Genomic DNA, 27,517 nt, shown 5'->3' with positions numbered 1-27,517 from the left:
CAGATCTGGATTCCAGATGTGGATCTACCAACACTGACCCAGAGGGGTGAATACTTATGCAGCAAACACATGTACATATTTATTTTAAACAAATTAATTGGTTTAATTACTCATTACCTAGCAAATTACGAAAAATGTATTATCTATATATTTATTTAATGTAAAACAAATCATGTGATTACAGCAGATTAAGATGGTGCTTCTTTTACCTAAGATGATTCAGCTGAAGAGCTGAAGTCTGCAGCTGTGCCAGGTGTTGGGAGAACAAAAGAAGTCATCTAAAATTATACATGAAAAAGTTTTATTGCTTGATAATGTTTGGGAAAAACAGTGACGCCTTGTATTGCGTCAGTGCCTAATGTGCACAAAGTCTGTGCCTAATGTGCTGGCAAAGAAGAAAATTATTTTCTGCCAGTTTTTTTTTTTTATAGTTATTACTTAAGTTATTGCACAACAACTGCTTAATTCTTCTCAATATCTGAACAGGACACTAATCGAGGTTGTTGTGTTTAATATTTTCACTGGACGTTGGTTATTTATTCTTTTGCTGGTTGATAGCCAACAAATTGGAGCAAACACTGAAAAGTCTCAGATGTCTGACCGCCCGTGTAACTGTTAGTATTGTAGTGCATTCAGAGCAAATGGTGTACAGTTTTCATTTCTTTTTTTTTTTTATTTCTTTATTAGTTTTTTCTAATGTCATGTCTGCTGTAATACAGAATACAGAGATTTATATGTTACAAAAAAGAAAACCTAAATAGGTCAAAAGCCTATTCTGGGACACAGTACAACAGTCTATAAAAAGTAACAAGTTCTTTGGATGTTTTATGTTGGTGGACTACATATTACACAATCAAAATGATAATCAAACCAGTGCACTGGGCCTGCTAAGGGCTGTGTGCAAAAGCAAACGCCTCTAAACCTTTCCCAGAAATAAATCCGAGGTTTGGGGTGAATGGACTTCTCAGTGTCATCTGCACAGCTCCATTCTCTCTCCCAGTTATCATTGTACTAAATACACCTAATAATGATGAGCAACATTTAATGGTGCATGAAACACAATGGTAGGCTGAAGCTGTTTAAATTGGTTTAGTCTCTAAACCTGTGCTCATTTCACATGGCACGTATGCAGGCTCTACAGCACTCGGCAATGACTCACCAATTCACCAACACCACCAATTATCAATCCTTCTTCTTGCTTCTCTGCATCATGCTGCTTTCACATCTATGAGCAAATTTAGGCACTGGCATGGAACGGAATGATCCACTTCAGAGAAAGATGGAAATCAGGAGTGTCCCAAAGGTTAGATTATATAATGTGACCTCTCAGACTACAGTCATATATTTCCTTGTAAATAATGTTTGGATGTTTGAAGTGGTCCTAAAGTAAATCAAATATTAAAGGTTTGGCTTGTTATGACAGTGCTTAACTAAATCGAGAGTTCAGAGATCACATCAGTGTGTGTTCAAGAGACAAAAGCTATCTTTTACAAGCATTTGCATAAAGAAGTTGTAATCAAAGAACAGGCCATAAAAATAAAAAGAACTGCAGAAGAAAAAAGAATGCAGTCCTAAATATTAGCCTAAAGCCATTTTTACAGCTTCAAACAGTATAAACTGGAACAGGTTTAAACACAAACTGGTTTATTTCTTAGTTTATTTCAGAACCTATTTTTGTGCTATGAAGGCTGGTTTACATTTTAAAGATTATTTTCCCTCAGAAAACAGCACTCGTTGCTTTATATCGTTTCAGGTCTAAAACACACAAGAGAAAGACATTTCTCCTCACTTAAATGAGTGCAGTGCTCTCCAAAGCTGCCTTCCAGCAAGATTATTTTGTTCATCTTGCCCTTATTATCTCTCTAAAGGCTCTTTGATAGCCCCAGTGAAGTTTGTTAGACAAGCCCTTGGAGTCCTGAGAGGTTAAGTAAAAAAGTAAATTGTAGACCCCATGAGAAAACATGGATAGAAAATGCAATTTTTTATTTAGGGAAAAACCGGCAAAGGAAGATGTTAAGTGTGAACAAGAAAAGAATATACTTCCTTAGGATGGGTCCACATGGACAGAGTGAAGATCACACTTCCCAAAAACAATTTTTACCTAAAGACTCCCATTTTCTTTAGTGAATAATGTCACTGTGGATAATGTAAGGTTTGTAACCAAGAGCTACTTCTGTACTTCTGTTCAGACTTAAACATAAAAATAAAATGCAGATGCATATGGAAGCCCCTGTGCAAGGGTTTAAGATTAAGTCCGTCTCAATTTCTGTATAGCTCTTTGTTTTAATGTTAAAAGTGCTACATAGATAAAATTGAACAGATTTTATATTTCAGTTAAGTAAGGGTTTATGCATCACTGTATTTCATCTATGCTTTAGCTACAGTTTTTCATTCATTCATTTTCTACCGCTTATCCGAACTACCTCAGGTCACGGGGAGCCTGTGCCAGGCGTCTCAGGCGTCATAGGGCATCAAGGCAGGATACACCCTGGACAGAGTGCCAACCCATCACACACACACACACTCTCATTCACTCACGCAATCACACACTACGGACAATTTTCCAGAGATGCCAATCAACCTACCATGCATGTCTTTGGACCGGGGGAGGAAACCGGAGTACCCGGAGGAAACCCCCGAGGCACGGGGAGAACATTCAAACTCCACACACACAAGGCGGAGGCGGGAATCGAACCCCCAACCCTGGAGGTGTGAGGCGAACGTGCTAACCACTAAGCCACCGTGCCCTCCTAGCTACAGTTTGTTCAAACAAATTTCCAAAGTAACATGGTTATGTGAAAAAGAGTTGTTTGATTTTCTTTGAATAAATTCACTTAAAGCAAACTTTACATTTCTATTAGTGTGAGAGAGAGGAAACCATAAAGATATTTTTCATTAACCCATCCTAAAACGGGTGCCAATAATTCTGGAGCTGACTGTACAATGAGAGCCGATAAAGCTGTATTGCTTTATTCATGTCAGCTGGATCAGTGATGAAGCATTTCCCTCAAAAGGCAGATGTCTTAAGATTAGAGACACATTCAGTCATCATTCTTTACTTTTGCTGCAAGTGGCCACTTGTGATAAATAATTTTAAATGGACAAAAAAACGTCTTAAAACCAGGTTTATTTGCTTTGCTTCCCCTTACCCAGCCATTCCCCATCAAACTCTATCAAAATCTATTCTTTTCCATTTTTACCTCTATGTCACATGCTCTAGAACACACAGGTCTGTGAGCACATTGTCGTACCATAAAGCCCTTCACACAGAGACGTTCTTTCTCCGTCAGTGTCATTGTATATGAACTATGGGCGAACTGTGTGAAGAGGGGAAAGGCACTTATAACAGTGGTTATAAATGAAGCACAGTGGTCACGCGATTCAGAAAATGAGAGCATGCAACACACCACAGAGGATGGCAAAGGGAGTGCGTTGCCGTGACAACTGTATTTTGCCCACAGTCACGTTCCCTTCAGAAACGACAGCCTTTAAAATGACCTTCAAGACACAGATGAGAATTGTGTCTCACAGGAACATAAGGTACTCAGCTGTGTTGGAGTGATCGTCTACGTGATCGTTAATGATCTTCTACACTTTACATTAAATTCAAAACATGAACGTGCATTTTAATGGTTAAAGATGATATCTGACTATAGGATTAGCTTTACTCCTTTCTAACTTAAAACACCCTAAGATCACAAAAACAGACCTAGGAAGACATTATGAATACAAAAACAGACCCGTGGACAAAATAAGAACACACAAATCGACCTGGAGACACACTAAAGACACTGAAACAGAACTGGGGACAGAATAAGGACACAAAAACAGACATGGGGACACACTAAAGACACAGAAACAGACCTGGGGACAGCCTAAGGACACAAAAACAGACATGGGGACACACTAAAGACACAACAACACACTAACGACACAACAACAGGCCTGAAGATGCCATATGAACACAAATCAAAAATACTCCAAGGACACAAAAACAAACCTGGGGACACCATGAAGTCACAGAAACAGACCCAGGGACACCCTAAGAACACAACAAGAGACCTAGGAATGCTAAGAACACAACAACAGACCTGAGGATGCCATATGAACACAAACCAAACATGGGCATCCTAAGTACATAAAAACAGAACAGGGGACACCCCAAGAACACCAAAACAGACCTGGTGAAAACCTAAATACACAAAAAAAGACCTAGAGACTGATTAAGGAAACAAAAAAATACCTGGGGACACCATTAAACACAGAAACAATCCTGGGGACACCATAAAGACATGAAAACCAAAATAGAGTCTCTCAAAGGAGACAAAATTGGACCCAAAACAGACCTGTGGACTCCGTAAGGACGCAAAACAGACCTCAGGACACAAAAACAGACCCAGGAACAAGCTAAAGATACAAAAACAGACCTGGTTACACACCAAGGACACAAAAACAGACCTCGGGACACCCAACAGACACAAAACAAGATCTGGGGACACAGCAAGAACACAAAAATAGACTTCTGGACACCATATGGACACAAAAACAAAAGGGGGACACCTTAAAGACACAAAAAAAGACACAAATGACAGCTTAAGGACACAAAAACAGACACAAATACTGCCTAAGGACACAAAACAACAAACCAGGGGACACCCGAAAAAGGAGGAAACACTATAAAGACACAAAACAGGGAAACACTATAAAGACACAAAAACAGACATGAAGACTCCCAAAGGACTCAAAAACAGACCTGGGGACACCCTAAGGATGCAAAAAAGACATGGAAACACCATAAGGACACAAAAACCGACCTGGGGACACCATAAAGACACAAAACCGACCTGGAGACAGCATAAAGACACAAAACCGACCTGGAGACAGCATAAAGACACAAAACCGACCTGGAGATAGCATAAAGACACAAACCGACCTGGAGACAGCATAAAGACACAACAACAGACCTGGGGACACCATAAAAACACAAAACCGACACTTTACTGACACAAAAACAGAACTGGTTACACCCTAATAAACCTGTTAAGTGAAAAATTTTCGGAGCCCGTGAGGTGAAGGTGTGTGTATCTGTTTTTATTTGGACACTAAATTTGTTCAAGTACAAAATGAAGATCCAGCCGTTTTGTAACACAGTGTAGGAAGTTATTTCAGCAGACAGTAGGAGCAAAGATGGAAAATAGTGATTGCAAGATATTTTGGTCTATGGAACTCCATAAACGACAAAATACTGAGCATCTAAATAGGTCAAGTGTCTATTCTGGGACTCGACACTACAACCTATTAAAAACAACAGCTGCTTTGTGTTGGTGTTGGTGGTGGACTAGATTATTGACAACACAGTGATTACTGAAGTATTGGGTCAGGTCCGATTTCATTCTGTGTTTTGTAGGTTTTGTGAAATGCTCCAATTTATGATTTCCTGACCGATTATAATTAGGTTAATGCTAACACTATTAGAATAAGTAATGCTATTTCGTTAATATTCATACTGTTGATTTTTTTTGTATTTAATGTTCTCAAAATCAAGATATTTACAACCTGCCTATATTTCATAAACCCTTATTTCTTGCTCTACTGCCATGCCATTGGGCTCCAATCTCTGACAGCATATGCTGAAAGTGAGCACATCCTAGAGACGGACAATAGAAAGTACATAGCTCCAGGCATTATGGTTTTCCCTGAAGACAAAGACACAGTGTGTCTTTCATGAGGTTTTACTTTACTGAATACAATGAGGACATTCTGTCCCTAAGCATTTCTCAAATTAGGGTCGAAAATGATCTCGTGCTTATCACATAATATGGCTATAGTTATGAAGGTGTGTGCAAAGATGTCAAGGAATCAATGCATAATCTTTAATTGAAATTATTAAATTACAGCATGCAAAGAGACTAAAGATGTTGGGAGTAAAATAACTAGACAGTTTCACTGTATTTGGGCCAGATAAAGGCTACGTTCACATTACCGAGCTGAAGTGACACATATATAACGTGAATTTTTCAGAACTGTGTAGACATAAAAATCTGATCCATCAAATTAATCAAATTCACTTTTGCACGAGCTGCATAACATGAACATGGTCATATCTGTAAAACAACAGCTAAGGACATTAAGAGCAGTAACTATACTCGGTGGAAGGATTGGGGAATTGGCTGATTTACTTAAATTGACTTAAACAAAATAAGAAAGAACTTTTCAAACAGATTACCTAAGAAATGAAAGTGAACATGGGCTTTTCAAGCACTTTCTCTTTAATGGAAGATACAGGTCACTTAGCAGATGGGCATTAAAGCCAATAACCCTAACAAAAATAATTAAATAAATAGGCTATAACGTGAATGTAGGCAAAATGGGCAGAATCGAAACATATAGAAATATAATGTAATTAGCTGGTCCTGTCAAAATATTACTTTTACTCTCTTTATTTCTTTTCTTATGTACTTTCTGTTTCTTTGTTTCTATTCCCTTTTAACCCCAGAAAAAAAGAGTCAAATTCAGTTTGAGAGATATCTGAATGTTTATTAGAAAGCTATGGTGGGAATCCTCAGTATTATTATTCTATTAGTAAGCAACTATTTCTGTAGGGACAGTCTGAGAGGCAGACATTTAGATGACATTTCAACAGGAGTGTATTAATTAAGAAAAATTACTTCTTGTTAATGTAATCTTTAGTGCATTGTATAGTTCTGTTATTTACTTTAAAGTTTTTATTTTCTTGGACACATTTCTGTTTAAATGCTCTCATAACCAATCTTCTGCATTTTAGTTTGACTAGAAGTTACAGGAAGTCCATTAAGAACCACTTCATTTGATTTAAAAAAATCTTGAAATAAATCCAAATATCAGTCAAGCAGGAAGTCAGGTCTATGGTACCCAAAAAGGCTAAAATCCCCCTGGTAGCAAGCGTAAAGGCGGCGTATGTCCCTTTTGCTGATCCCAGAGAAGTAGTGCTCAACCTTGGTCCTGTTGTAGAGCGTTATGCCTTTAGGGATGCTCGGATACGATACCAAGTCCTCAATTCCGGCAGCTTTGAGGATATACGGCGCATCTTGCTCGAGAGTCTCGTGATGGCCGATTACATCATAGGAAATATCACAGGGAGCACAGAGCTCAACATATGTTAACCAGTGGATGACGTGCTCTCCGAACTGGTGATCGAGATGTTTTCGGCCCGACTCGTCACCCAAGTAGCGCACAAAATCCTCAAAGTGCAGGCCGGCGCTTCCAGAGGCGTCGCGGTGACTTTTGCGGTACTTCCGTATGATGGTGGGAGCGATGCTGTGCTTGTACCATGGCTCGAAGCGTGGATTCTCCACAAACTTGTCCTTGAAGGCTGATATGAGACGCTCGAATGGGTCTCGGACAATAAAGAACTTAAAGTATGTGTTTAATCTGAAATGATTTGAAGGGGAAAAAGTAAGTACTGTTGTAGGATTACAAAGGAGTCAGAAATTAGAGGAGCCATGTTTAAACAAGCAGATATCAAAAATCAAACGATCCCTTGATCTGAAATTATGTTTACTCATGAATTTAGAAGAAAATGTAAAAATTATATAGAAAGAGGAAACTGTTGAAGAATACACAGTATATCATAAAGGTCAATATATTTAGCCAAAGGTTTTCAGACAGATGTGAGATTTTCCATGATAAAGAGCTTTTATACGTTCAATCTGAAATTCAGATTTTAATTAATTAGTAGAAGTTGTCATTACATTATTAAACTGTATCCATAGTAATAAACAGTGTTTAACACATTTGATGAAAATTGCTGTAGTGTACAGTATTATTGTGGATAATTTCATTCCTGCATCTAACATGTGGCTGAAGAGCTTACATTTGGAAGTATGTAACAAACCATAGTAACAAGAAATGTGCTGTATTCTTGCTGAAATTTGAAGTAAACTTTTCCAGACCTTTCCGTGATCTCTGCGTCGCTCATAGAGGACAGGCGAGGTAAACCGTTTCTCTCGTGGTCATGGACCACATTCTCAGGTATGTCTTCAACCTTGGAGAACTTTCCTAATAATTCACAACCGAGACACAGAGCAGAGAGACCAATCGTTATTAACATTAGTGCCCGTTCAAGACAAAGACCATTGATATCATTTACACACTTTACAAATCTGAATACGCACATAGTACTAAAATGTCTGTGCTGAACAAACCCTCTCACCATTGAGGACAATGAGGACCTTCTTCCACTGAGTGTTGCCCACCTTGGGCGTCTGGCAGAAAAGAATCTTGTGTTTGTCGCACACAAACATGCGGTCTAGGACGAACTTGCGCAGAGGAGTGTGTGTAAGTTTCCATAGAGAGGAGTTCCTGCAAACGCTGGACAAAAGCTGCAAGCGCTGCACCGTCACGGACTCCCAGTCCGAGAGCTCCACCTGAGTTGGGCCACCTGAAGACTACAAACACAAACACACTTCAATAGGACTGCTTATTTTTGACTGCAGTCAAAAGGGTATTATTTCTACCCTAACTAACTTTATTTCCAGCTCACTCTGTTGCACAAAAAATGGAATTTGCACCCATTTGTTGTTCCCGCAACGGCACGGTGGCTTAGTGGTTAGCACGTTCGCCTCACACCTCCAGGGTTGGGGGTTCAATTCCCGCCTCCACCTTGTGTGTGTGGAGTTTGTATGTTCTCCCCGTGCCTCGGGGGTTTCCTCCGGGTACTCCGGTTTCCTCCCCCGGTCCAAAGACATGCATGGTAGGTTGATTGGCATCTCTGGAAAATTGTCCGTAGTGTGTGATTGCGTGTGTGAATGAGAGTGTGTGTGTGCCCTGTGATGGGTTGGCACTCTGTCCAGGGTGTATCCTGCCTTGATGCCCGATGATGCCTGAGATAGGCACAGGCTCCATGTGACCCGAGGTAGTTCGGATAAGCGGTAGACGATGAATGAATGAATGAATGTTGTTCTCCCTCCACAGTGGTGATTAATGGCTGACAGGAAAGTAGACACTCAATGGTTTAAGTGTAGTTTTATTAGTAATTTTTCTGCTTTTTTCTTACCTAACTTAACAGAGGCAAGATTTTCATAGAAAATGATTTTTTTTCACACAAAATTTATTATCCTCAAAGTAAATGGTGATATCAAATCCAGTTCTGCTCACAGAGATGCCTCAAGTGCTTGTTAATAAGCATTTAAACTTTGAAGGTCTTATTTACTACCAGTAAAATCCGGTGTAATTCTGTGTCACCCTGAAAGCCAACAGTGTCCTGACTCATTTTATATCAGACTTTCGGCCATAAAACATTTAATTCGTTTATACTGATAAGTCGATTTCCATTCCAATGTACTGGTAAAAACTCCCTCTGTATAAGGGTGTCTGCCAAATGCCATATGTAATATAATGAAAAACTGGGTTACTACTATATTAAAACATTTTTATTGATTCTCAGTATAACGTTTAGATGCTCAGTCTAATGTTATTGTAACAATAGTAAAAACTACACAAATACCAGATGTGCCACATATTGTCAGACACACCAGTAGATTGTTGATATGGGAAAGAAAACCTAGGAATAACACACTGGGATGCGCTGTTCTAGAAACATCCTTCATCTCCATCAAGTTTCACTCCCTTATATTTGCATACTGCATACATTTAAAAATGTACAATTTCAAAACAGAAGCTGTCCGCTTGATCGGATTTGCTCAAACTTCCAAGACATAATGGAAATAAACCTAGACACACAGAGGAGTAGTAAGTACTTTCCGAAGTAAATTAGTTTCCACAACTCAAATCACATGGATGGACCTGTTCTCCAGAAGAACTTCTATGTTTCTATGTTTTAATTACGCTGAGGGACTAATGAGTGAGTGAGTGAATGTGTGTGTGTGTGTGTGTGTGTGTGTGAGTGAGAGTAAACAAATCTCATGTGTAGAGCGCTTGTAGCGCTGATACACAACGACACCGAATGCATTGTGCCAGAGGAACACAACGTCTACTTGTCTTCCTTTTTATTTAAACACTTATAAACTAATGAGGGCGAACAGCAATCCTCTTAACAAGTGTTTAAATAAATAACCGTAATTGCTTCTCTAATCTAAAGTTTGCCCTGTTAAATGTTTTTTATCGTGTAGTTTAACTCAACGTTAGACACCGACTGCAGCTCAAGCACTACTAAAGACCCTTCATTACCCTTGATGAAAAGGAGCAAAAAATTGTAACATGTAAAAACAATACCATGCAATAAGCTGTATGTATTGTTTTATGCAACCGCTCCATCAAAACACTGGTTTTAAAATCATGTGTGGAAAAGTGACCTGTTTTATATTTATATCCCAGGTGAGAAAACAGATGCTGTTATTCTGTAATACTCTGGCATGTAGTAAGTATAGTTGTCCTCTTAGCATTCAGAGTTGCTTTAGATTGATGACAGCATTTTCTGAGCATATGTGAACCCATCAAATGAACTCCCACAAACTAGAGATGTTCTCAGTAAAGCCTGTTAGAGGTTTATTAAGCGTTCCGCTTGATTTGAGTATTATGAAAACATGCTTCCAGACTGCTATATATTTAAAGAACTTGAGGCTGCGGTTTTCTGTCATCTCGCAGCTTATAAAGACCAAGTTAAATGAAAATACTCTAATGGCTTCCCACTGGATGATGTGGTCCCCTGACAAAATAAGTAGTTTTGGGTGGTAGCGTGACTGACAGAGGCATTGTGACACTAGCAATTATGGCATTTTGTTAGGCAGCAGACATAATCATAATAATCTCCCAGTGACGGAAATATCGTTACTGTAGTTTAATATTATATGCACTGTAGAATAATTAGATTTTGCCAACCCTTGCCACAAGAAGGCGATAAGCTGGAACTCACCACTGCAGGCGGTTGTGAGGCTGCGTTCTGTGAAAGCTGATTTACAGGTTTTACCGTCTTTACCGTTAGAGAAGTCCAGTTTAACAGCATAGGTCTTCCCCCATAGTCTGAAAGAGAGAATATATGCGTATATACATATTAAATCACATTTTGATGCAAACCCTCAGATCCTCCTGAATATTTACCCCATGATCAGTAGGCAGGTCCAATAAGGCAAGAGAGTAAGGTACATTAAATATATAAAAAATACCCAAAGCATAATATGACCGATTGAGCAAAAACTATAGAGATGCATTTTATAATTGGAAAAAAAAAAAAATAAATACAATTTTTTTTACAAGAGCCTCACTGAACAGAAAGGGGCTACACCTTAATCAGTTTTGTGTCCATGTGACATTTAGAGTTGCATTCTAGTATCTAAATCATAAGATCACATAAGATAGGTCACGTACCGTCTGGCATTCGGAAGCTGAAGTTGATGAATTTGCTGACAAACATGAGGATAAGCAGCACCCATCCGCAAGCACCGACCAGCAGCCAGTGACGGCGCATCATTGGGCCATGGAGATGCTGACGAAGCCTAAAGTACAACACATTCTGATTTAATCACAAAGTAACTGATCTTGGTGGGAAATAATATAAGTAAAAGGGGAAAAAAATCATCAAGCATAGTTGCGTTAATAATACCAGTTTGTACTAAAACAATTGGGTTAATATATTGGGACCATAAAAGTTCAAACTCCAGAACCTCAGAGTTCCAGTGCAAACATTTTCATGAAGTACATTTAAGGAACACTGTGTGCATTCTATCGTTAGCCAAAACGTCACACTGCCAAAGATCCACTACTTGGCCTCTCAAATAAGTCCCTGAACCATTAAACACTCAGCTCTTTTCTTTACTGGAGTCTGTGCCATTTTAGATAATACATTCTTCCAAATGAACAACTGGTTGTGTGCATGATGTATCTGGTCTTAAGAGGAGCTTGGGGTTAAGATCTAGGAAACAGTATTTCTGCCAAGTCACACCTACTCCACACAATCCAAGGCAGAACTACATGACTAATATTAAATGAAGCCAGCTCCTTAGTCACAGTCAGACTGATTGTGCTGTGTAGTGAAAAATATCTGCTTTGAAGCATGATGCACAAAATAGATTTCAGATTAGAATTAAGATGTTTAATATACTATTGACTGTTAACTCTTTCACTAAGGAGTTGATCCATTTATCGAAATGGGAGCTGTTTAACATCTGAAATCCATTTAAAGAGCTCTTCATATTCCCCCTCTGGAAAATCAGAGACTAGATTAGATTTCTACAAAGGTTAGAATTGCCAATAGGTCTTCCTGGCATGTTTTGGAAAGTCTGAGAAAACTGGATCACTTTAATGAGGACCCTGGAGGTGTGAAGTATGTGTGAAGTATAAAAGCTACTTTAAAATCATTTTATATTCAAGTGCTAGCTTTTCTGTCCATTTTTCCCATCCTGAAAACGGTTGCATGAACAAATTTTGTGGGAGAAAGCACAACAGCATCATAAAAAGTTGCAAAGAAAATAATAAAACTGTATGAACAATCAAGTACGAGGCTGATTTCTTTCTAGCCAAGGCTATAAGTCCGGGCCGCTCCGTGTGAAACACGCATTGATTTGACCTGCATTTGGGCTGATAATTTTAACTCCGCTTTGCTGTTATACTGTATTTGTAACGCATCATCAGTGGTGTTAGTGGTACAGTAATTAACATGACTATGCTGGACTGCATTTGTTTTTGTTTTTTGTTAGTAGTATTGTTCATTTCTGACAATGTCTACATGCCTGAGCGCTGAAATAAAACCATTTCTCCATATTTGTGCACTATGGAAAAAATTAATTGGAAATATTTCTCTAAACACAATTGATCCCGCACTGGGACCAGTGTAGCACAACTCTGGCTTCATTTATTCTTAATTTTTCAATGTATTTCAATTTATTTCTAAATAAAAAAAACATATTTCTGCTTCAAGGACACCGTTTTGACCTAACCTTATGATCGCATGTCAAATTCTGAATACTTCTGGTATAAAACAACCCTCAAAATTAAGATATCTTGTCGTTTATTGATTTGGCAAAGACATTATTGTTCTGATTTGCAGTTAACTTGCTTACTCAATCATAATAGAAAGAAAATAAAAATGTTTCCAAAAAAGATCCTGTTCAAAAGCTGAATAAGATATAAGATAAGATATACCTTTATTCGTCCCACAATAGGGAAATTTCTCTGTTACAGCAGCAAATAGAAAGAAATGCGAATATATAAATAAAAATAAATAAAAGACAATATAATATACAGTATATACACAACACAATGTATAAATACAAAGAAGAAAAAAGAGACCACGTAGTAAGTAGTTATGCTAACAGACATATTGCACACAGGTAAAAATCTCTGTTATTGCAAATGTGTTGTTTAAATACTTTGTTATTGTTATTATTATTGCAGTTAAACAGTAATTCGGTGTGTAATACAGTTATATCTAACTATTTATTTAACCAGGAAGTCGTTTGAGCTTTCTACAAGATTTATAATACTGTGTTTTACTGTGATAAACAGAGATATTTAGGTATGAAAACATCACTATAGAACAAAAACTCACAAGAGCATCAGAGACAGTGTAAACGCGCATGCGCATTAGCTAAACGTCTAACGTCCGTTATTACACTTACCTTTCATGTATAAAAAACAGTGATCTTCTTTTCGCCATGAAAAAATAGTAATACATCAAGTATGCACTTTTTATATTCTAGAATATACTGAAAATATATCGCGTTCCACTCCATATTGCACTAAGCAAAAGTAAGACCGTTAGCTCACATTGGTGTGTTTATTTAGCTAGCCAAAGTGCTAGTAACTAGCTTCACGTTTGTACATCACCGAAAATATAAATACACGAATAAAAGCAAAATAAAGTGATAACGGGATAAATCACGTATATAATATAGCCATTCGTACGAATGTAGCTAGCTAGCTAGCCCTAGCACCTGACACTAGCAACACAAGTCATGTTTCAGCCTCCTAAACAACGGTTGCATCCCAAATCGTTCCCTGTTGGACGTGTAGTGCACTAGATAGGGCGTCGACGTGATTGCGTCACAACCTATGAAGCGCACTCGAATAAGGAGGCAAGGAGGCATTTGGGATCGAGCCATCGCCTTGTTAGCTGCACGTATTTACAGTTAAAGTCTGTAAACACTGAGACTAGAAAAATAAAATGAAATGTGGTTATTTGTCTCCTCGACATGTCTAAATATTTCCCTGATGTATTTTGGCCATTTTCTCCAGACATGGCCATCATTTGCCCATCATTCTAAGTCAGTATTTAGTAACACTCCATTTGGCAGGTATTTTTGTAGCCAGAAGTCTTTGTTTTTGTTTAATGAACATTCCAATTGTAGTTCTGAGATATTCTCTTGCCTTCTTGCACACAAAGCATGGTTAAGGTTTATCTGTCTACATATTTTCAATGATATTGACAGCAAAGTTAATGGCAAATGTTTTTAGGGGAAGGTTTGGTTCATTGTCTTGTCACCATAATACACACTGTTATTACTGTTTAACTGCAGTAATAAACAATAACAAAGTATTTTAAACACGTGCAATAACAGAAATTTTGAAAAATGTGTAATATTACCTATGTGCAATATGTCTCTCAGTGTAACCACTACTCTTTCTATAGTTTGTGTTGTATATACTGTATATTATATATGATGTATCTATTCTTTTTAGATATTTTGCTGCTGTAACAGAGAAATTTCCCCATTGTGGGACGAATAAAAGTATATCAGAATCAGAATCAGAATCAGAAAGAGCTTTATTGCCAGGAAGACACATGAGGATCTAAATCCTCCAGGTTTTGGCTTGTCTTTGACAATTTCCATTGACTGCCATATTTGCAAGGTAATCATTTCTTAACATGGTCACAGTGTATTTTATTAGCCGGCTGGACTACCAGTTGGCTACAATTGTTATGTTAATGATCCCAGGGGAATGTTTTAGTTAAGCATTGTTTAGATAGAAAGATTTTCTTCACATGGTGGGTCTCTGTGACCCACATACCTGATCATTTTAATCTAACCGGTCCACAATTTATAATACAGTAATCTACAAATTTCAAACCAGTGGAGCACTCTGGATATTTTGGACTAAGTATGCTATAATACTTCAAAAAAAAGTGACTAATAATAATAATAACAATAATAATAATGTTGCCATCAGGTCTGTTTTAATTCTGTATTAAAATGGTTATGTAATATAATCATGTATTATAGTTTTCATTTGGCCATATTATATATTTATTTATTAATTTTTTACACACACACACACACATATATATATATATATATATATATATATATACACACATATACGTATATATATATAAAAAAAAACAATTGAGTGGCGCCCTCATGTGGTCAAGAGACTTCCAAACAACTTTTATCAACCTGCTGTTAACCACACAGCAAAACTAGAACAAGTAAAAAACAAGTCTTAAAATCTAGATCTGTTAATACCTAATCTATCTATCCATCTATCTCTCTATCTATATCTATCTATATATCTCTATATATATATAAAGAAATGTGCGTTTATTAATTATTGTATATTCTAGAACAAATAAGAGAAACATTAATGTACTACTAATTAAAGATAATACTCCCATACTTCTGCATAGAAAATTCAAATAGTTAGTGATCATATGATATTAACCTACACCTTTAGGCCAAAAAGAACACCACAGGACTTTGTCAAAGCATATATTTATTTTCATGGTCACTTTAAGACATTAACACTTGATCAGTGTCCTGAATATAATGTCTGGAATGCATTCCCTAATGCTTAGAAAAACAGCATTATGCTTCATGAATTGTGAAATGTGGTAAAACATGCTGTGAAATGTACCCAGGAATGCCCCGGTGTTTTAAAATATGGATTCCACCACCTCATTATGCTGTTTCTAGAATCAGTACTGAAATCTATTGACGGACAACAAGAGTTCATTGGTGAAAACTCTTACTGTGCCCCAACATTTTTGTATTAGTTTAATTCTGATGAAAGCTACTGAGCATGGAATGTTTTTAAGGTTTCTAGGCCAAATAGGTTTCATATAAGTTTAATATGAATTTTATTTAATTTATGCTAGCTGTTTTAGGGTGTAAGCATTGCATATGCCTTTGAACCATGACAAAAAGCTAAAGTCTGAAAGGTTTAATCATGTTGGTACTGCTGGATATCACCAGTGCTGGACAACAGCTGATTTATACATATATGATTTGTGCCTTTGTGTAATGATGTGCTTTAAAATGGATGAAGAGTAAAACAGAAATTATACAGTGTTTAGTCCATGCTTCACCCATGATATGTTCATGGAGATTCCATGTAAATCCTAAATGCTGTACCAACTCCTGCAGTCTAGCACTTAAGAAATAAACAAAGTCAGTGTGGTCTCAAACAGTCTCTTAGCCATTTCGATGAAAATGTAGGGAGCTTTTTATATTTTTTAAAAAAAAAAAAAAAGCATCTGCTCTGAACTGGGTGTTTAATAACTTGGAGATTAGTTTAAAAAAGTCTGAAAATTCACTGTGCAAATGGAGATTTTGCATTTAATGATTGTTTGCAATAAATTGTGCTGCAATAAAGACCACACAGTTGGATTCGAGCCAAAGAACCATTACATTTCTCTGATTTGGCTGTTTTAAGGGTCATTTCAGACTTAAAATGGTACAAATCAGCTTCATTGTTAAATCAGTTCCAAAAATAAAGCGAATTAAAAAGTCATAAAATGACCCAGAGATACATCTATATGTGTGTTCTGCTTCTTCTTTATTTATGCTGCAAAAATTCTTGGGAAGCCAAATGTGGAACATTATAAACTAAATACCTGACACAAATTATTATCTTGGATAGTCTGCTTGTAGGGAAACTATATACATGTGCATACTTTTGGGGGAAAAAAACTAAATGACTGACTAAATGGAAGTAAAATCAGCAGCAGATATTTGGTTAAATCAGAAGATCAGAAAATAAATTGGAAATTGAGAGTAAAACCACTGTAAATTGTCCCAAAGTTTGTTTTGTGAATGGAATGCTAACAAGACAGTGATGTGGACATCATAAACAAGAGCTAGCCGCTTGCTGCTGGTTACCGAATGGGACCGACTGGCCGGCCTCCCACACGGGGATGATACTGGAATTGGTGATGGAGGAAGAAGAAAAGTATAACTGCTGTTTTCTCTTACAATGGAACGTGACTGAAAAGGTACGAGACAGATTCGCCGTTGTGGGTTCTCCGGATGGCCTCGGCTAAGATCATGGAGATGTCGATGACCTAGAAAAGATCCGTACAAATCATCAACCACACAAAACTCAAACAGAGAACAGCAAACTGCAGATTAAAGGTGTTTTGGAAGCACATGCCACTATTTCACTCAGTCTAACAAAAAACACTAACAGGACTAATCGGAGCGTCACCGTCCTTACATGACGATTAGGTTGTTCACATTAAACTATCACTATTTATAAATTGTGTCCGATGTGATTGATTTTAACAAATCTCTTTTTTGCAAGAGATTGTTTTTAGAAAAATTGTTAATGCTATTAATTTTTTTTAATGTTTTTAAAGTGAATTTATGTTTCTATTTTCAGAAACTTCAATAATTCAAAACTACTAGCTGATGCATCTTGAAGCCCTCCATTTAAAAGCCCTCTATTTAGATTTCTTATTATATATATATATATATATATATATATATATATATATATATATATATATATATATATATATATATATATATATATATATATATATATATATATATGACATTCGAATTTTAAGATTCTATTTTATCTCAACATTATTGATAATTAATAACCTTTTTTTTTTTTTTTAAATTCCATGACCAGAAATTCATCTTATTAAATGATATCCTGAGTCATTAAAAACTGCTGGCAAAGCATCTTAATTTATTTTTTTTCTATGAAAAAGCATCTCCTGTGACACACCATTGCACTCAATCTAGTTCTAGCTAATATTAGCTGACTAGCAAGTTACGCTGCAATGTTGGAATACTGACTGTGAAATACTTTTACCCAACATAATCTAATTGGTCGAGATATAAAAGTGCTCCACTGTGAGCTGCTTGCTATTAAGTTGCATGTGGAATGATCCAATCGTGAACGCAACCTCTTCAAAGTATTTATACTCCCTGTCCTGAACCCAAGAAATTCCACACTGCCAGCTCACAATATGCTGTTAGGAATAATTCAGAATCACTCAGGAATTCTGACGGTTATTATAGTTTAAGGATACCTGGATTTTGGGGCACTGCTTCATCTTCTCCTCTTGTGGAATGGTGTTAGTGACGACAACAGCCTCGAAAGGAGCGCTGTTGATGCGCGAGATTGCTGGACCCGAGAAGATGCCGTGGGTAAGAATTGCGTAAACCTTTATAGCCCCGGCAGAGATCAGCCTGATGACACGATGAGAAAGAGGGCAGATATTAAAAGAGATGGAGGGGGAAAAAGTGGAAGAGAGCAATGGAAGTGGAATACAGAGAGAGTTCCACATACCAACAAACCATCCATCCAGCTTATTCTACACAGGGTCACATAGAACCTGAGACAGAGGACAAGGTGCCAGCCCACCACGGGACACAATTTACACCCGTTCACACACCATGAATGAAATCGTTGCATAGAAGCCTTTATTATTGCCACATATACGTTACAGCTTAGTGGAATTCTTTTCTTCGAATATCCCAACTAAGGAGGTTGGGGTCAGAGTGCAGGGGCAGCTATGATACAGTGGAGGGAGAGTTAAGGCCCTTGCTCAATTGCCCAACAGTGGCAGCTCGGCAGTGCTGTGGCTTGAACTTGAGCCTTAACCACTTGATTACCAGAGAAAACATTGAAACTCTGTGCACAATGGGGCAGAGGCAGGAATTGAGCCCCAACCCTGGATTTGTGAAGCAAGCGGTCTAACGACTAAGCTACCATGCCTCCTCCATATATATTATATATCTCAATACCATATTTGTCATTTATATGAATTTATATTGAAATATATATGTCAGTCCACTCCCAACAATTTAGCGATTTTGTCACTTGCTAATAAGAACGTCCATTTTCTCCTGATGTTTAACGCATGTATCACATGACTGTTATTAAACCTGCCACACGTTTATGGCTACATGTTTTGCATTCGGAGTGTGTGTTGTGCGTTGACCTACTTATCAGCAGCGTGGCAGATGGTCCCACACGTGTCCGCCATGTCGTCCACTAGGATGGCCACTCGGTCCTTTACATCCCCTACCAGCACCATCCGGTCCACCTCGTTGGCTTTTTTGCGCTCTTTATGAATGAGGGCGAACTCAACGTTCAGCCGGTCAGCGATGGAGGTCACCCTGGGGACAAATGTACAGGTTCACACTCACAAATTAGCAGGTTTAACTGTGGATATGTAATCTACAGTTGGAGAAACAATGCCACCTGATATTTGTTTTGACGTTTTTACTGAAATTTTATTGGGTGCGAATAAACAGTACTCCCAGAAATGAACACACATGACCCAGTTTTAGGATTTACTGAAAATTCTGTACTTTAGAAGACATTATCTGCATGTTGCTTTCTGAAGAGTTCACAACTTCAGACTGAGGAAATATTATCAATAGATCGTATAAACTAGATATTAGACTATGGTTACATAACCATATTAAATATTAGAAAAAACAATTCCAAAATTGCAGGGGATATTTTTTAATACATTTTCCTGTATGTATTTAGGGTGCAAAGATGAACATTGATCTCCATTAGCACAAAAAGATGTCAGAAGATGTAAGAAGATAGTACGTTTAGGAGTTAACAGAATACTAATACAGCTAACAGCCAATACTCTTTCCATGCTTTTCTTCTCATCAGAAATAGTGCGGTTCTCAAAAACATAACCCACCCTTTCATCGAATATGCAGAATTAACATGGAATCACACATCAATAGTGTTTTCCCCACTGATATTGTTCGCACCTTTCCCACCATGCAGTTCATCCATCAGTGGGATTTGCCCTTCACTTAATCCCTACATAAAGACAGCGTTACAGCTGAGCTTCAGTCTTTTAATCTACCCGGCTCTCACGCCTCCTCACCTGTACACTCTGCTCAAACAGATAGAGCTTAAACGCCTCAACTTTCACACTAATACCACTATCGTGCTTCTCTTAAATGTCACAGATGGTTAACATTCCAACCCAAGTCTCTGCTCTAACTCAGCTGTACCGCATTCGGAAAACTGAGTCTTTCGGCTGCCATCTCACTACACTACTGGGTTTCTCATTTGTAGGACACTGAACGGGACTAAAAATGAACAACGAGAAAAGAATCGAAAAGATAGAAGGTGGTTTCCAGTCTCTAATTTTCTCATAAGGATTAATTTATAAACAGAATAAAATAATAGCTCTGGTCCGATTCTTTACGAGCCTGTAATTAAACGCATTTAATGTATCTTCAGGAATGCTTTTTTTGATCCTGTCCTGTCATTAGATGATGATGAATAGCCTTCTTGTAAGTGGTACTATAAATATTAATCCTTGGACAACGATCATGTTCCTACTATGAATGATTTATATCGATGTTTCCTTTTCAAGCTAAATGGCTTTTAACCCAGGACTTAAATTACTTTTGCATATTAAAGCTAAATATAAAAGAACATCTTGCTGTTATCTGAAATAGTGGAAGGGATTAAAAAGAAAACAAAATGATTAATAGATGAAACAAAATGACTTAAAGTTCAAAGCGGCGGTCACGTTGACTACAGCATTTTATTATCCGCTATTGACCCCTGACCCTAGCTGTGACCAAAAGGTTACCTTTTAGCGCCACCAGCATCAGGTGAGACAATAATGCAGTTCTTCCACTCTGGAATGTTCTCTCGGATCCACTGGAGGACTGCAGGCTCTGCGTACAGGTTGTCCACGGCAATGTCGAAAAATCCCTGGAGGCAGAAAGACAGCACAAAGCACCAATCAGATGACTGAAAGAGTAGTTTCAGATGACTGAAAGAGCATTTTAACGCACTGGAAGAACAGGTCGTTTTTGCTAGGGATTAAAAAGAACCCCAGACACACACACACCCAAGCTCAAACACATGCATACTCAAGAATTCATTCGAGACGTTGAGAATTCACGAGATGTTACATTCTTCAACATGAAGAATTACTAATTAAGTCCTTAATTACTAACTAATGCTTCTTGTTTTGTGTTCTTTTCATTAGTGTTACATTCATGTTGTAGTGCTATCGTCCGTTTTATTTACCACTAACTGAAAAATAAAACTTTTAATAAAGTTTTATTGAGCAGCTGTAATATTTTTGAGTGGCTGAGTTGTTTTTCTGGCCTGCGACAGGTCTGAGCCTGAGTCACTTGTAATTAGCACTGGGATGATGAGAAAGCCAACAAACAAACATTCATTCATGTTCTGAAAATGTTTTCGTCTGATCAGAGTCTCTTAATTTATTAGCTGGTACCATCTAGGTTCATTAGAAATATTGTGAGTGGTCAGAGAGGGTGGAAGTGAGATTTAAAAAAAAAAAAAAAAAATTTTAATTAAATACATTTAAATAATTAAAAATCAGGCACTGAGACTTCATGCATTTCCTTCTGAATTTATTAACCGATTTGACCACGTTTGTACACTTTGATTACTAAGAAATGTATAAGAAAATAAAAAAGGAGAGATTTTCCATTTGAAGGTTTGCACTGCCTGTGAAGTTGTTACCTGAATCTGTGAAGCATGAAGGTCCATGGTGATTATATGGTCTGCTCCGGCTACTGACAGCATGTTGGCCACCAGTTTTGCGGAAATCGGTGCACGGCTCTTAAAGGGGAAAAAACATTTTAGCTCAAACAACGATCACTCACATTGCCTTTATTCTTATATTTACACCTTAGTCTTAAACCAAACATAATATAAAGCTCGAGTTTCAAAATTAGAGAATTTTTGGACATTGAGTATCATTAAAGCATATAAGCTGTTAAATTTTTAAGCCTAGTGTGCTTCTGACTATATGTTGCATTATATCTGCATATCTATTCATTATGATATGATAAATGTTCCAGGACGTCTGTAAAACCTCGGGAGGTTTACTTACACGGTCGATGTTAAAGTAGTTAGATGGCACACAAACCCCGCTTTAAGCTTTGACCTCAGATCTGACTTTAGTGTGTCTGTGAACGTGAGTACATTTCACTGGAATGTTCTCTAATCTACTGATAAATAATTATCAGCCCTCAGCTTGAGACCAAACCTGCTGTCTTATGCTAAGCTAAACAGAAGAGTGCAAAGATCAATAAAATCTGTACAGCTTCATTTGATAATGAATACAGGTAAAATAAATTTCATCAGAGTTTAAAAAGGTTTCTGACTTTGTCCTTTTTGTCCTGTCGGGCGTAGGGGAAACATGGGATGACAGCAGTGACGCGAGACGATGAAGCGATCTTGCATGCGTTGATCATGATCAGCAGCTCCATGAGGTTGTCGTTTATTTCTCCACAGCCACTCTGAATGATGTACACATCCTCACCTCGCACGCTCTCACCGATTTCCACACTGTCGCAGACAACAACATGATCTCGGTCAAATCAATTTTGGTTAAGGAAATGGCTTATCGTTACCAAATATCACTCAGAAATTACATACTTAGCTCAAACCATATCCCAGACTATAACATTAACCCTTTAGTCAATCCTATTTCCTATTTATACACTAAGCATGTAGGGGAAATATGAGTTACAAATAAACAATACAGGGCTCCTCGGTTTGATTAGCAAAATACTAATCATATACTAAAGCTATTACTGCCATGTCATCAACATCTAGTTTGAAATTACATGTGCAAATAATCATATCCCTTAAATGACAAATACATATTTATATGAAAGAAAACAATAAATATGCTCAACATTAATGTGGTATTACATTAACACAATGTTATTTTAAGCAAGAATACCTTGATTTATAAACAGGTTTTAATGAAGCTTACATTATTTGTTAGCGATGTTAGCCTCATAGCTGTAGTACCACTTAAGTCCTGGTTAAACAAACATTTTGTGTGTGATACAAGAAGCGTTATCTTGAGTACTAAGGAGTTATGTAGTTGTCGGTGTTGTTTGGCTAAATCAGTGCTTTCGGGACTCCTGATCAAGGAGTTCAACGTGAATCTAGACATGTTAGCTTTCACATTAGGCGGAACAAATCTTCCGCAATATATTCGTTGCATTCATTTTTCATTATCATTATGAAATTTTTTAACAGAACTGCTCATGTCCTAATAAAGAAAATGAAAGTTGGAATGACTTTTAGCATCGCAGCTAAGACAGAAAGGAATGTAGCTCTTTAACAGTTAAGGTTTTTAGCCTGGAAGCATCTCAGGATATGTATTCAGTAAAACTTGCATCTATCTATAGACCAAGATAAAATTAATACATTTTGAGCACTTGAAAAATATATTTGCTTGATTGCACGGTGAAAGTCTGAGATGTGGGGAAGAATAAAAAAATCAAGTCAGCATTTGTGTGAAAAATTCCGGACAGGAGATTGGCCTCCTACTGTTTATCCGTCTCCAACCGTGTCACGTGAGGGAACGAGAAAAAAGGACCATGACAAATCAATTAGGAACAAAAACAAGCTTTACTGGCAGGACTGGCAGACAAAACACAGCACAATCTTATTTCTCTTATGACCTGAGGGAAGAGCTTGCAACGCTAGTTTATAGGACTCACCTAGCTTATTGCTGCACGTGTCTAAAGTGCGTAGTCAAAATAAACTTATGTTTATAAAATAAACTTATGCGGTATTGTGTCCTGTTTATAAAATATTATGTACAATAACATATAAGATTATGTACCAGAAGAGCTTGCTAACATGTGCATAACAATTTCTTTCATGATCTGAGGGAAGAGTTAGCGATGGCGGCTCTCAGAACTTCTAAGACACCTTGACTTTTGCTACCTCAAGGTAAACAAAGGTTTGCATGTCTTGTAACAATAAATCAATGCTACAAGTCTAAGTAATTAAATATAATATGAATAATAATGATAACAGCCTATTAAAAAGATTTGTGCACCATAATTATGAACAGCACAAAATCTCCCTTGGTTTTACTTAGGTATAATGTTTTAGAAATACAGGTTGATCATGTTCAAAAAAATTTTTTTTTTGGGGGGGGCTGGCTAACATGGCCACATTTTATGTTGAACTCATTGATCAGGAGTCTGAAGAACACTGGTTTAGCCAAACAACACTGACGACTACATAACTTTAGCTCCTGAGATAACAGTTCTTGCATCACACTCAGGGTGATGGGGTAATTCACAAAATGTAGGTAAAGCTTTGTGGACAGATCTTGTAGACGAGTTTTCAGCACAGTTCGGCTAACCCACGATCACAAGATATTCTGTAAAAACCGTGTGCATTACTCAGTTAGTTAAAGCAGTCAGTTGTCTAAACAGTGATACCCATGTAACTTGTTTATCCACTTTAATGCTAATGATGAAACAGATTAATGCACACACTTAGGCCCTTAAGACAAGTTTAATAATTTAGCAATGTGCTTCAAGCTTTCAGACTTACTTTCCAAGTCCTTAAACATAACTGCAAGGTTATTTTAATATATCAACTGTTGCATAAACATTCACCTTGTGGCAATGTTCTCAGGCAAAACACATACCTTGGCCAGTTGCTAAAACACAGTTTGAACTCCTCAAACTAGTAAAGAACTTCAATTCAAACAGGATTCATTTTAAACCCTTATGATTACGTTCCCAGCTTCCGTCTAACCAAACTGATGAATAAATGTTTGTAGTAATGTACAATAAAGGCATTAGTAGCTGTAATTCTTTTCTACCAGCAGGCAAAGATGGTCTACCAGTTTGAAAAACTGGTCAGATCGTCAAACTATACATCTTGTCATTCCTGGCACTGTATAAATGGGATTCCGCTTTTATATTTTGGATTACTGGTCAACACCTGGCTGGGTCTGATTTATGCAAAACACTGGGGATGTTGGCAGTATGACTTAAGGTTTGTCCAAGGTTTATGTGAAATATTATGTTACATGTACTTATGTTATCAAAATATCCATCAAATTAGATATGACACCAGTTCATAGCATGATTAAGCCTGATACCAATAGTCATACTGGTGCATCCCTAAATGTCCATCTAACACTCTAAGATGAAGGAATTACACTGTACCCTTAGGTACAGTAAGGTTTCCAGGAAAAACATACATAAAAAACCACACATTTTATTTTTATTTATATATATATATATATATATATATATTATATATATATATAAAAATATACACACACACACACACACATATATACATACACACACACACACATATATACATACACACACACACAAACAGAAGTGCTAAAGTAAAGACACGATGCTATTACACAATATGAGCCTTAAACCTGCAGGTCTCCAATTAACCTTTTAGAAGCAAATTGCTTCACTTTTAAAGGCACAGTTTCCCCCCCAAGACAACATTGTTGTGTCTGAACCATGAGATGAACCATTGTGTGTGTGTGTATTTATGTATGTATGTGTGTGTATATATTTATGTTTGCGTGTGAGTGTTTGTGAATGTGTGTGTGTTTGTGAATGTGTGTGTGCGTTTGTGAAGGTGTATGTGCGTTTGTGAAGGTGTATGTGCGTTTGTGAAGGTGTGTGTGCGTTTGTGAAGGTGTGTGTGCGTTTGTGAAGGTGTGTGTGCGTTTGTGAAGGTGTGTGTGCGTTTGTGAAGGTGTGTGTGCGTTTGTGAAGGTGTGTGCGTGTTTGTGAAGGTGTATGTGCGTTTGTGAAGGTGTGTGTGCGTTTGTGAAGGTGTATGTGCGTTTGTGAAGGTGTATGTGCGTTTGTGAAGGTGTATGTGCGTTTGTGAATGTGTGTGTGCGTTTGTGAAGGTGTATGTGCGTTTGTGAATGTGTGTGTGTGTGTTTGTGAATGTGTGTGTGTGTGTTTGTGAATGTGTGTGTGTGTGTTTGTGAATGTGTGTGTGTGTGTTTGTGAATGTGTGTGTGTGTGTTTGTGAATGTGTGTTTGTGAATGTGTGTGTGTGTGTGTGTGTGTGAATGTGTGTGTGTTTGTGAATGTGTGTATGTGTGTTTGTGAATGTGTGTATGTGTGTTTGTGAATGTGTGTGTGTGTGAATGTGTGTATGTGTGTTTGTGAATGTGTGTGTGTGTGTGTTTGTGAATGTGTTTGTGAAGGTGTTTGTGAATGTGTGTGTGTGTGTTTGTGAATGTGTTTGTGAAGGTGTCTGTGAAGGTGTGTGTGTGTTTTCAGAGCAAGAAAGTTCTCAGAAACGTGACGACCGGACGGTTATAATAAGAAATCAGCACGTGTGGCTGTAGATGCGCGCGCTGCACGTGCTGCACCAGATTCTTACACTTTTCACTGATTAAAAACTCACCAGGTTTCCTGATTGCTGAACTTTTTGGTGATGACTTTCCCCAGATCGAGCCCGAGGCGGTCGGCCACCTTCTGGGACAGGTCATGGTGGGAGCTCCCGCTGAACAACACGATGTTGGGCATGGCGGAAACACGTGTACACGTGTGAGACCGGGGACGTTTGCTGATAAAAAATAGAAATAAATAGAAATCCCCAAATGCACGGAGACGGACAATTTAAAGCGAACAAAAAAAAAAACAAGCACCACTACATGCTAGATAAGCGCTGGGTGACCGACGCGCACAAGGAGGAAGTGACGGAAAGAGCGACAGGACAAAGCGGAAGTGCTACAATACTAACAACCATGAGTTTTAATAATCCATCCATCCATAATGTTAGAAATAAATACTTTTTAAATAGAAACTACATGATGATGTGCTTCCTAAAAATAACGTGTGGTGTGATAAAGAAAACAAACAAACAAAACTGCTTTAAAACGACAGAAATATTATTAACACTGAACAACTTTAAATCAAATAATTTACCACAATATAATTTCTGTAATTCTGAACAAAATGATGAAAAAAATATATATATTTGGAATTAAAACTATATCTGAAATTTAAATCTCACTATAGAGTCTGTTTACATCAACAACATCAACATAACAAGGTTTAGGCTGTTAGCTGTGTTGAGTGTTAATTGATATTTATGTGTATATATGTGTACATAAAAATATTAATACATCATTTAGCAGACGCCCTTATACAGAGCAACTTACATTTTTTATCTCATTTTTATACGACTGACGGTTAAGGGCCTTGGTCAGGGGCCCAGCAGTGGCAGCTTGGTGGACGTAGGAATCGAACTCACAACCTTCCTTCCGATTGGTATCCCAACACCTTAACCACTAGGCTACCACGGAATATTACAAAACACAAAACATAAAACCAGCAGAGAGTTCTCAGTTTAAAGTTTAATAGATAAGAATCGAGGGGGGCATGGTGGCTTAGTGGTTAGCACGTTCGCCTCACACCTCCAGGGTTGGGGGTTCGATTCCCGCCTCCGCCTCGTGTGTGTGGAGTTTGCATGTTCTCCCCGTGCCTCAGGGGTTTCCTCCGGGTACTCCGGTTTCCTCCCCCGGTCCAAAGACATGCATGGTAGGTTGATTGGCATCTCT

At 37.7% G+C, this 27,517-nt stretch overlaps 2 protein-coding genes across 2 annotated transcripts; both read right to left on the bottom strand.

Annotated features, from left to right (window-relative positions):
* Positions 1–6,516: 6,516 nt before the first annotated feature.
* Positions 6,517–14,076, bottom strand: chst10 (carbohydrate sulfotransferase 10). The gene is made up of 6 exons (XM_060859946.1): positions 13,554–14,076; positions 11,305–11,432; positions 10,853–10,959; positions 8,192–8,426; positions 7,932–8,037; positions 6,517–7,410 (listed from the first exon to the last, which is right to left on the bottom strand). The coding sequence occupies exons 1-6, from the start codon at positions 13,607–13,609 to the stop codon at positions 6,861–6,863; spliced, it is 1,182 nt and encodes a 393-aa protein (XP_060715929.1). The 5' UTR covers positions 13,610–14,076; the 3' UTR covers positions 6,517–6,860.
* Positions 14,077–15,628: 1,552 nt separating this feature from the next.
* On the bottom strand, positions 15,629–26,654 carry LOC132839140 (ribose-phosphate pyrophosphokinase 2). Its single transcript, XM_060859947.1, has 7 exons — positions 26,359–26,654; positions 22,299–22,482; positions 21,652–21,750; positions 20,744–20,868; positions 19,113–19,286; positions 18,194–18,353; positions 15,629–17,212 (listed from the first exon to the last, which is right to left on the bottom strand). Exons 1-7 carry the CDS (start codon positions 26,478–26,480, stop codon positions 17,120–17,122), a joined length of 957 nt encoding a protein of 318 aa, XP_060715930.1. The 5' UTR covers positions 26,481–26,654; the 3' UTR covers positions 15,629–17,119.
* Between the last annotated feature and the right edge of the window lie 863 nt (positions 26,655–27,517).

This window comes from Tachysurus vachellii, chromosome 24, assembly GCF_030014155.1.
Source record: "Tachysurus vachellii isolate PV-2020 chromosome 24, HZAU_Pvac_v1, whole genome shotgun sequence".
In the NCBI taxonomy this organism is placed as follows: Eukaryota; Metazoa; Chordata; class Actinopteri; order Siluriformes; family Bagridae; genus Tachysurus; species Tachysurus vachellii.
This window is presented reverse-complemented; position numbering and strand designations above follow the sequence as displayed.

Coding starts and splice junctions, on each gene's coding strand:
- LOC132839140 (XM_060859947.1), bottom strand. CDS start 26,480: ATGCCCAACATCGTGTTGTTCAGCGGGAGCTCCCACCATGACCTGTCC. Junction 21,751..22,298: donor GACAGGACAAAAAGGACAAA/GTCAGAAACCTT, acceptor TTCCCCTTTAAG/AGCCGTGCACCGATTTCCGC. Junction 20,869..21,651: donor TTCATGCTTCACAGATTCAG/GTAACAACTTCA, acceptor TTCTGCCTCCAG/GGATTTTTCGACATTGCCGT.
- chst10 (XM_060859946.1), bottom strand. CDS start 13,609: ATGTATTACTATTTTTTCATGGCGAAAAGAAGATCACTGTTTTTTATA. Junction 11,433..13,553: donor CTGTTTTTTATACATGAAAG/GTAAGTGTAATA, acceptor GTTGTACTTTAG/GCTTCGTCAGCATCTCCATG. Junction 7,411..7,931: donor GACGCAGAGATCACGGAAAG/GTCTGGAAAAGT, acceptor AAATCATTTCAG/ATTAAACACATACTTTAAGT.